Here is a 12,092-nt window from a genome sequence, read left to right on the forward strand (position 1 = left end):
GATGCAGCACATCTAGTTAGTAAAACCTGCTAGTCTGGCGCATTATCTTGTCTTTACAAGGCTGTGAATTCAATAAAAGGATGCCTGGTGTCACCAGGAAGCAACAGCTAACATTTTGTCTCTAATAAATGTTGTTCCTCATTTTGAGACCTATCAAACCTAGGCATTTGATGTAAAGGCTTTTTGAAACACAGTACTACAAGTAATGCTCTCAGCTTTTCTTCCTGGATGCCTAACCTAGTCTTAATTGCTGATACTTGTGAAATTAAATTTTGAATGATATTTTGCAATGTATTACTGCTACTTTTGCATTTCTAACATATCATATGATATATGATATAATAAACATAAAACATGCCATAATTCAAAGTTCCTCTTTCAATTAGACTTAAAAAACTTCAAAATAAACAGTAGTCTCCTATTAAATTATGTACCATTTTTCAGTGAGAAGTACTTGCAGCAACATGAACAATGGAGGCAGTTGGAAATTGTCCAGGTAGCTTATAAAAGAAAAACAGGGAGCAAGAGGAATGGAAAAGTTCTCAAATAAATTATGACTAGTATAACAATGTCATCAGGGTGTTAAAAAAAGTGTAATATTTTGAGAGATGGTAATACCCGGAATCCAATGAACATGATTTTGGAAATGCATACTTTCTGCAGCCTGTACATTTCTTTACAGGACAGGTTCAACCTGATGTCCATTCACGACATCCGTCCTGAGCAATGCATCCCTCTGCCCTTCGGCATAATGAATCACACACTTTGAAACATCCCATTATTGTTGTTGTTGCTATAAAGATATGATCATCTAGTGTCTGGACATGGTTGACTGGGGTGGCACAGACTAATGTGTTCTAGTGTCCTCATAACCAAAAATCTAGAGGATTTAAGTCTGGAGAACAGGGAGGCCAATGTGTGAGGGCTCCCTAACCAATCCTAGTCCTAAAACACCAATGCGAGATGTTCATACATAGTGCTGCAAAAATGTGCTGGTGCATCATCATGCATATACGACAACTGTGGTCTTCGTTGACAGGGCACATCCTTCAACAAGGTAGGCAGTAAGTTAACAAGTAACTGATGATAATGAGCTCCATTTAATCTTTGAGGTAGGATGTATGGCTCTATTAATTAATCACTAAGAATGCCTGCCCATATGTTGATGGAGAAATCGCGGTGATGCCCTCTTTCTGCAACTGCATAGGGATTTTCATCAGCACACATGTGCTGGTTCTGGAATTTCACAATGCCAACTCTTGTGAATCCCACCTAGTTGATAAATAATATTATCAATGAAAACAGTGGATCTGAATCATACTTCTGCAAGAGCCATTGACAGAACTGCAATCTGCTACAGTAGTTGTCTGGTCTTTGTGCCAGCACATGCTGAAGATGGTATGGATACAGCCATTGTTCGTGTAATACTGGCCAGACAAGAGGATGACTCATACCTTGTGCTGCTGTCAATCGCTGCACAATGGTTCCAGGTCTTTCGTCCTGTAAATATAGCACATGCTCCATCATCTGATGTGTGCAGACTGACTGAGGCCATCCACTGTTCACCTTGAGGGGTGCTAGAGAACCTGCATCCTTAAGACGTTGAAGCAGTTGTCTGAACAGCTTATTGGATGGTACTCTGCAGCATGGATATTTTTCATGTAGAGGGCACAGGCTCACAGGCTACTTCCATTTCTTAACCCATAGCAGAAAATTATGTCTGCCATACCACTTGTGGAGTAGTATGCTTCCATTGCTAACATGCAAAAGAGAAAAGAAAATGTACTGAAACATTAGTGCACAGGAAAGTACAAAGATCACAATAATAGTAAAAATAACAATTAAGCTACTTTCATAAGTAGGTACAGCACTACAATATGTACCCAGCACAACATAATTGCCTGCAGACTACCCAATTCTTGGACTGATGTGAACACTAGAGTACATTGATACAGAGTACATGTAAAGTAGTGAACCCTGTTGACGGGTCATCGAGGCAATGACTGTGCCCATACAGCATTTGTTTCCTCAATGTTTGTCTTATCTGACAAGGAGACGGATAAATTCACAACCAAAATTCTTCAGTCACAATGGATAAGTGTAAAGATCTCAGAAAGTAAGCATTTCTGAATTCATGTTTATTGGACTTTTTTCTGGTTTTCATGGTTACTACCATCTCTCAAAATATTTGATACTTTTTTTAAACACCCGGTATATCATACTGTCTGCATTGATAGTCAGCAGAAGGCTAAGTTGTTACAGTACACAAACAGTCAATGTCTCACAACCAATCGAGACAGCCAGGTACTAAAAAGCACGTAAGTACAAACATGATGTCAAGAAGTAGCTACATTCTGCATCTTCATTAACTGAACAGTTAAATTTAGACATGGGTATTATACCTGTTATGATGGCAGACACTCTTTATTACATAGAAAGCAAGGATACACTGTAATCCCTTTATGGTTCACAATTCCAGTCTGTACCAGGTTGTTGTGAATTGTAAAATACCAGGTTGTTGTGAATTGTAAAACACACCAAGGGAATAGCCCAGATAGTCCACACTCAAGCAAATCGGTCAATAAGCTGTAGAAAACCAATAAAAATGTAGTCTAGTTGAACAGCTACGTCATTAAAGTACTGTGTAAGCAAGGAAGAGGCTTTAGCACAGCACGATTCATAGTATCTTGTGGAGGTCCAGTGGCCAGATTTTATCTCCAGTTTTACGTCAACAGCCAGGCCTATGTGGCAGCCTGCTATTATTCCACAAATTGCTTTCTGCTTCTTCTTGTCATTCCTGGTATTGCATTTGAAGTTGCAGATGTTGCTTTTGTTGTTGTTGTTGTTGTTGTTCTGTAGAAAACCAATAAAAATGTAGTCTAGTTGAACAGCTACGTCATGAAAGTACTGTGTAAGCAAGGAAGAGGCTTTAGCACAGCACGATTCATAGTATCTTGTGGTGGTCCAGTGGCCAGATTTTATCTCCAGTTTTACGTCAACAGCCAGGCATATGTGGCAGCCTGCTATTATTCCACAAATTGCTTTCTGCTTCTTCTTGTCATTCCTGGTATTGCATTTGAAGTTGCAGATATTGCTTTTGTTGTTGTTGTTGTTCTTCTTCTTCTTCTTCTTCTTCTTCTTCTTCTTGTAACTGTTGTTGCATTTGACATTGCAGTTGTTGCTCTCATTGTTATTGTTGTGCCTGCTGTTGCATTTTAAGCTGCAGTTTTTGCTGTCACAGTTTCATGAATTTCAGATCCATGATCACTGAACTTAGTCTGTTGTCCTCACACATGTTAAATTCGAGTCCTTGTTGCCAATATTACACCTGCTAAGATGCAACACATTTGTTACTACACAGAAAATATGGATACACTGTAATCATTTGATAGTTCACAATTCCAGTTCACGTCAGGTCATCATGAACTGCAGAACATAATAAGAAAATGACCCAGATGGTCCTGAGTCAAGTGAATCTGTCAACAACCCATAGAACGGCAACTGAAAATGTAGTCCAGGTGAAATCCGGTAAACAGTCATGTCGTGAAGGTATGGTGTAAGCAACATAGAGAGCATAGCACAGCACAATTCAATGAGTTTTGCAGTGGCCTGGCAGCCATGTTATATCTCTGGCTTGACGTCAGCAGCCATGCCCATCTGAGAGCCTGTTGGTGCCTCTTGCCACCCACTATAGGAGACACTGATAATAGAAATCACAGGTAACAATCTATCAGATGCCAGAGATGTAGCAATGGGCGTTAAAATGTCTTTCTTGAAAATAATGCATTAAAAACTTGCACAAGCTTAACAGCCTAACTGGAACAATGCTTTAGAATACACATGTAAAACAAGAACAGCTGCCTATATGCTCTCCTGACTTTAAATAGCCCGGAGTAATCCCTGAAAAGTATATACTCTCGAAGAGAAAACTATATGAAACTGTGTGCTTGCTGACTTGTGTGTGGGTACTGCTTGGTTTTATTTTCAATGTTACAGTCATCTGGCTGTCAGTGCTCATAACTGAGTACAAACAAATGCTACACAATGGAAACATACAGCGACCAGAAAACAATCCTCCTTATGTGGATTGTGGGTATGATGTATTTTGAAGTGGCCCCCTGCATACATACTTCTTTCTTTCTGTTTAATATCAGACATCGAAAGTTTGGCAGGAACAAAGACTATGTTATTGGGCAATTTCTGCCTGTGGCCGTTAGTTATTAGCTTACAATAGTTTGTTTTGTTGTGCAATTCCCTTTTCTTACCGTGTGATTTATGGTGCTTTACCTTTCCCTTGTATGCTTTCCTCTTTGTGCTATCTCTAAAACTTTACTAAATTTCTGTTTCTTCTTTCGCATAACTTACATTAATCTTTTAGGATTCATTTCCTTCATAGTAGTTCATGCCAGTTTCATCTCAGTGTTTACTCTTTCTCACAGCTAGTGTCCTGCTCACATTCAAAATTATCTCTCTACCCCCAGCCCACATACCCTTTTTGTTTCTTTCACTTTGTATAGTTTCCATCAAAGATATCTTATGGTGAGCTTCTCAACAGCCTTTCCTGCACCACTGCTCCGGCCAGGGTTATCACTTTCCAAACCTATATCCTTTAAATATTGAAGAAAGAATCATTGCTTGTATAAGTCTATTCTTCTCATACTTCTCACATTATCAGCATTATTACCTTGTCTTATTCCAATATACACAAGCATTTTAACCATTTTAAAACTTTTATAATGACAGACTGCAGACGTGGTCATAAATTCCATAACAAACATTTAAAAAATTAGAAAACATATTTTTAATGTGTTACATGTTCTATGTAATGACCTTCAACAGAAACCTAATAATACAGAGATCATATGAGAACACGGGGTCCTGGGTTCGATTCCCGGCAGGGTCAGGGATTTTCACCTGCCTCAAGATGACTGGGTGTTTGTGCTGTCATCATCATTCATGAAAGTGACAAGACTGGACTGAGCATCGGTTGGGAATTTGTATGGGCACTGATAACCAAGCAGTTCAGTGCCCCATAAACCAAACATCATCATCATCATCATCATCATCATCATCATCATATGAAGGCAATGTTGAGAGTTCTTAGGTTGGCCGCGGAGGACTGTGAATTCTTGTTTCTCAGCATAGTCTCCTTTTATAAAGAAAAAGAGTATAATGTTCCGTCAGTGCCTTCCTTCAGGCACTTTGTCCCGTATTATTACATTGAACAGTTTCCATTCCTGGAATGGAAGTCTGTAAGCTCTGGCTATTTATAGCTACCATAATTCAGTATCCACCAGTGATTCAGATTCACTGCGTAGCCCAAGTATCAACAGGGAGAACACATCAGAGATACTCAGGCTTCAGACTACAGCTACAGCTTGCACTTTTTGGAGGTGGAGCAGCTGCAGAAAGTATGTCAGGTGGCACCCCACTCTGACAAGAGTTTATCACTAACTGCCATGGCCCAGCTCTTGTTAGCCAGTCTCACAATAGTCTCTGAAGAATTTCATTATACGCCAATGAATAGTTTGTGATGTAGATTACTCCCCTGATTGTTTACACTTAAAACAACTGTGCTATGCTCTGAATTTGTTTTGCTTATCTGTTCATTTTGTTAATACCACTGTCATTTGCCTCCAGAACCACCTGTTTCATTCAGATGGTCTCTATGTTACCCAGTGTGCGATTTGCAGGGGGGGATGGGGGGGATTTCCCCCCTCTGCATCAGACCATCCCCTCCTCTGGTTTTAGTTTATGCGTCCCAACCTGGGATGTTTATTTCCCAAGCACTGGAGTAAAACTTTACATATAATTTAAATTTGTGGAGCCGAATACTGAAAGTTTTTAATAAGTCATACTATTAATATGTTTCAGTTTTCTATCATCAGAATAAGTACAGCTTTTCACAAATGTGCCTCTACTTTTTGAATTCCCCTCGTATACCTGTATGTAGAGGATTTTGTATATAAGCTTTACCTATAATGTACTTTCAAAGATATAACAAGGGATGGCTTTTCTGATAGTGCATACGCGTGAATAGTGAGTTTCGGCATTAACATTTATTTATAAATAGCTGTTTAACCATGCGTAATGCCACGGTCCAAGCTAGTAACATATATAATTCTAATAACCCCCCAGGACATCCCCCCCGCCACTGGTAACAGCACAAATCGCACCCTGATGTTACCACCAGTGCAAGTTACCATAAACTGTGTTCTCCCTATACTTTGAACTCAGAATATTTTCTCATTACACATACTTTTAGATTTGGGAATAGATATGCGTAAAATGCTATCAAATCTGGTGGACAGGGTGCACGTATCAGTAATATGTAGTTTAGTTTCCACAATTTTCCCGCAGCCAAGCATGTTCCTCAAGAAAATATTTTTGAACTCTTTTGTAATTTTTTTTCATTCTGTTGCTGCATTAGACTTGAGGTTGCTGGTTTCTGACAGTTCCTGACCCTCTTCAGACCTCACATCATGATGGTAGGCAGTGGCAGTGAATGGAGCAGGCGTTATGAACTCCACAAACATCAACTGCTCACTTTCCTGATAGACAAGACTGAATTCACATTTTTTGGTGCAAGGCCACCAGCCTCCACAATCTGCTTTGATTGCTATTTTATCTGGCCCTCATCCACAGCAAAAATAGGAGCACAAAATCTATTTCGTTAATGTTAAAATAGTCAAAACATGGTCGAGAAATTCATTTTTGCAATTGTTTTAGTCAGTATTCAATAAATGTGGCACCCATCTACCACAAACCTTTCGCATCATTAGTTCATCACATACTATGTTTTGTACTATTTATTTTGATGTGCAAAAGGCACCATTTTAGACACCTTTACTTGTCGATTGTCCGGTACCTTATTCTGACTTTCCATTAGTTTCACCTAGTATTGCCATTCAATTGTTCTTTATGTGATCATCTTCAAGTGAAGAAAACCCATGTTTGAATTCAGCTGACCACTTCTCAATTATTGACAATTAAGGAGACGACCTTATACACACCTTCACCAATCTTGGACAAATTCCCATCGACAATAAAGTGATCAAAGCAAGCAATAGTATGACTGCACAACATTACAATTTACCCATTTGAACAAAACATTAATACTATAAAAATATATATTCAATACTATTCTGGAAATCAAGTTAGTGCCTGACTTACATTAATACCATCTCTGTGCTAGACCACAAATTTTTCCGCATTGCCATCATACATTCTCTAAAAGATATTTCTAGATATTCCTGAATAAATCATCTTCAACTAGCATGTCTGACTTTAATGTGATGCATATCTTTGTAAAATTTATCTTTCATGCAACTTGAAAAATTGAAATATCTAAAATGGAACATGACACTAAATCTAAATTTGGTCAGTGCTTAATTCTGCATCACAAATTGTCCCAGAAACAAGAGAGACTGTAGTCATACAGCTGAGGGCAATCTTACTCAGCACATTTTCCAGTCAGACACACAATATTTGATCAAAAGCGTCTGCACACCAATTAGAGGACATAAATATGGAATATATCCATATCCACCCTTCACCTTTATTATGCCTTGAACTCTGATGAGGTGACTGAATATCTGCGGAAGAATGGAAGCCCAGTTTTTCTCAAGAACCTAAACCACAGAAGACAGTGATGTTGGGTGTTCTAACCCATCGCACAGGAATTCCACAGGTTTCAAGTCAGGACTATGGACAAACCATTTTCTCACAGGTGTTGTGCATTGTCATGCTAACACAATACATCATCATCTTCAAATTGTTCTTCTACTGTGAGGTTGAACACAATGCTATAAGACAGGTTCATATCCTTCAGCATTTAGCATTTCCTGGAGTGCAAAAAGGAAGCTACGCCCTAACCATGAAAAACATCTCCATCACTGTTGGCACTACACATCATGGCAAGTAACATTCTCCATGCACAAACCCTTCCATCAGATTGCCATAGAGTAATGTGATTCACCGTTCCAAATCACCCATTTCCAGCCATCTGCTGTCCAGTGGTCGCATCCTTTAAATCACTTCAGGTGTTGCTTAGCACTGACTACAAAAATGTGTGGCTTACAAGAAATTGCTTGACCATTGTACCCCATCCTTTTTAACTGCCCGCACAGAGTCAGTGTGCTAACAGGCTGCTGATAGCAATTAGTTCCTTCCACTGATTTCATCCAATTTATTACAATTACCCCTCTAATGCTCAATGGTCCCTGTCTGTCAGTACGTAGGTCTGCTAGGTTTTGGTTTAGCTGTGGTTGTTCCTTCGCATTTCCACTTCATAATCATATCACCAACAGTCACCTTCAGCAGCTTTAGAAGGGTTGAAAATTCCCTGATGGCTCTGTTACTCAAGTGACATCTAATGATTAATCCACGTTTGAAGTCACTGAGCTCTCCTGACTCACCCATTCTGCTGTTACTACTTCACTACTGACAACACAATACTCCCAGCCTCCTTTCATACTGGTGGGTCCTCCTCTCATGATATCTAGTGGTCAATTCCACATTACATGGGGGTGTCAAGATACTTTTGATCTGATAGTGTACTGGACCCTGACAAACAATAATTCTAGCACTAATGTGTGAGCACCGTATTTCCATGGGAAAGCGTTCCTTGTGAATTATGCCTAGTTTATCATAAAATATAATTACCATTCTTCTAAGCTTCCTAGAAGTAAGTATGTTGTCACTGGACAGTAGATTGACACTGAGGCATTACAACTTGTCAATTTTTATGTAAAACATAATATCTAAGTACCATAACCATCATTTTTAAGTGACAATCTGCCTCCTTTAGCTTCTACCCCATTCACATATATCGTAATAGTAAACACAGTTATCATCACCAGTAATGTTTATTAAGTTTCAGCAGGCATTTTAGTGAGTGCTCTGTACTGTTCTCTTACATTCTAACTTCACACTCTAGGTACCTTAATGTATTACATGATTATATTTAATGATAGCAAAACTCACCGATAATTATCAACAAATGCTAGTTTCTCCTTATCCTCTGGAATTTTTCTAACAAGTGCCCATATTTCTGCTCTTAGTGACTTCAGAGTTCTTGCAACTGCAACAGAAGAATGTATGGATATTTTCACTAATCAAAGGCTCACAGTCAATACGAATACCGCAACATAAGAATTCTGATGACGATAACCTGTGAACCATGCTAGACAAGATAAAGTTTCAACTTCGTTCAGCATAATATTTTGTTATCGCAATTTTCCACACCTGTCTGAGAATTGGTGTCATTGTCAAGTTCTGTATCTAATTGATACACAGAATGAAAAGGCGGCATTTATATTTCTGTATCATACTTCCTAAATCCCATTTATACACACCTCTATTTATAAAGGGAACTTGTAGCTCCAAAAGAAAAATATTTGCAGGCCTCATCTACTAGTGTGACACAAAATTATTTCATATTTACAAAGGTGGGCTTGTATGGCCATTTCCAGCAGAGTTATTTCTTTGAAAGCCTCAACATGAAATGCTTCTCTGCACTATGATGCACCAACCTTAAATTATTTAGTGCAAAACTGGCAGAAAACAGCCCACTGTTTGGAAAAAAAAAAGCTGTCAGTTTAGCCCATTTCACATCCTAGCTGAAGAAGTAATGATACTGTTGGACTCTGTATGTATGTTTACTGTCAATCATTAGAAACATTATGTTAATAGATATCCATAAAACTATGGAGAAATCACAAACAAGGCCATTTCAGACTATTTGTAATAACACAGTACTGTACAGTATATGCTCTCACAAGTTATGTACCTCCAATGGCTTAAATGGAATGCTCAGTAATTCAAACATATAATACCTAAAGTTGACCGACATGGGATGAAGGTTCTACATCTACATCTACACTGCACTAGCCACCAAGCGGTGTGTGGTGGAGGGCACAATTCGTGCCAATGTCATATTCCCACCCCACCCCATTCCACTCGCTGATCGCGTGAGGGAAAAATGACTGTCTGAACACCTCAGTACGAGCTCTAATTTCCCTTACCTTTGAATGGTGATCATTGCGTGATTTGAAAGTTGGTGGTAATAATACACTCCTGGAAATTGAAATAAGAACACCGTGAATTCATTGTCCCAGGAAGGGGAAACTTTATTGACACATTCCTGGGGTCAGATACATCACATGATCACACTGACAGAACCACAGGCACATAGCACAGGCAACAGAGCATGCACAATGTCGGCACTAGTACAGTGTATATCCACCTTTCGCAGCAATGCAGGCTGCTATTCTCCCATGGAGACGATCATAGAGATGCTGGATGTAGTCCTGTGGAACGGCTTGCCATGCCATTTCCACCTGGCGCCTCAGTTGGACCAGCGTTCGTGCTGGACGTGCAGACCGCGTGAGACGACGCTTCATCCAGTCCCAAACATGCTCAATGGGGGACAGATCCGGAGATCTTGCTGGCCAGGGTAGTTGACGTACACCTTCTAGAGCACGTTGGGTGGCACGGGATACATGCGGACGTGCATTGTCCTGTTGGAACAGCAAGTTCCCTTGCCGGTCTAGGAATGGTAGAACGATGGGTTCGATGACAGTTTGGATGTACCGTGCACTATTCAGTGTCCCCTCGACGATCACCAGTGGTGTACGGCCAGTGTAGGAGATCGCTCCCCACACCATGATGCCGGGTGTTGGCCCTGTGTGCCTCGGTCGTATGCAGTCCTGATTGTGGCGCTCACCTGCACAGCGCCAAACACGCATACGACCATCATTGGCACCAAGGCAGAAGCGACTCTCATCGCTGAAGACAACACGTCTCCATTCGTCCCTCCATTCACGCCTGTCGCGACACCACTGGAGGCGGGCTGCACGATGTTGGGGCGTGAGCGGAAGATGGCCTAACGGTGTGCGAGACCGTAGCCCAGCTTCATGGAGACGGTTGCGAATGGTCCTCGCCGATACCCCAGGAGCAACAGTGTCCCTAATTTGCTGGGAAGTGGCGGTGCGGTCCCCTACGGCACTGCGTAGGATCCTACGGTCTTGGTGTGCATCCGTGCGACGCTGCGGTCCGGTCCCAGGTCGACGGGCACGTGCACCTTCCGCCGACCACTGGCGACAGCATCGATGTACTGTGGAGACCTCACGCCCCACGTGTTGAGCAATTCGGCGGTACGTCCACCCGGCCTCCCGCATGCCCACTATACGCCCTCGCTCAAAGTCCGTCAACTGCACATACGGTTCACGTCCACGCTGTCGCGGCATGCTACCAGTGTTAAAGACTGCGATTGAGCTCCGTATGCCACGGCAAACTGGCTGACACCGACGGCGGCGGTGCACAAATGCTGCGCAGCTAGCGCCATTCGATGGCCAACACCGCGGTTCCTGGTGTGTCCGCTGTGCCGTGCGTGTGATCATTGCTTGTACAGCCCTCTCGCAGTGTCCGGAGCAAGTATGGTGGGTCTGACACACCGGTGTCAATGTGTTCTTTTTTCCATTTCCAGGAGTGTATATGCTCTACAACCTCGGCGAAGATAGGCTTTCGGAATTTAGTGAGCAGCTCCTTCCGTTTAGCGCATCGTCTATCTGCAAGTGTGTCCCACTTCAAACTTTCTATGAGATTTGTAATGCTCTCGAAATGGCTAAATACATAAGTCACAAATCTTGCCGCTCTTCTTTGGACCTTCTTAATCTCTTGAATCAGATACAACTGGTAAGGGTCCCATACAGACGAACAATACTTTAATACTGGATGAACAAATGTATTGTAAGCAATTTCCTTTGTTGAAGATCTGTATCGCTTCAGGATTCTACCAATAAACTGCAATCTAGAGTTCGCCCTGCCCATTACTTGTGTAATCTGATGATTCCATTTGAGATAATTTCGAATAGTCACACCCAGATACCTGACAGATGTTACCGCTTCCAAAGACTGGGCATTATTTTGTACTCTAACATTAATGGGGATTTTTGCCTTGTAATATGCAGTAGGTTACACTTACTAATATTGAGAGATAACTGCCAGTTATTACACCACTCATTTATTTTCTGCAAATCCTCATTGATTTAACCACTTTTGAATACATTGTGGGAACAGACACTGATCAA

At 41.0% G+C, this 12,092-nt stretch overlaps 1 protein-coding gene across 2 annotated transcripts in view; it reads right to left on the reverse strand.

Annotated features, from left to right (window-relative positions):
* LOC126248128 (glyoxylate/hydroxypyruvate reductase A-like) overlaps window positions 1–12,092 on the reverse strand; it is a 539,820-nt gene that overhangs the window by 40,461 nt on the left and 487,267 nt on the right. For both annotated transcript variants that reach the window (XM_049948814.1, XM_049948813.1), the window contains exon 5: window positions 8,986–9,082. In XM_049948814.1, the coding sequence (XP_049804771.1) occupies window positions 8,986–9,082 (97 nt within the window). The remainder of the gene's footprint in view (window positions 1–8,985; window positions 9,083–12,092) is intronic.

This window comes from Schistocerca nitens, chromosome 3 (genome assembly GCF_023898315.1).
Source record: "Schistocerca nitens isolate TAMUIC-IGC-003100 chromosome 3, iqSchNite1.1, whole genome shotgun sequence".
Classification (NCBI taxonomy): domain Eukaryota; kingdom Metazoa; phylum Arthropoda; class Insecta; order Orthoptera; family Acrididae; genus Schistocerca; species Schistocerca nitens.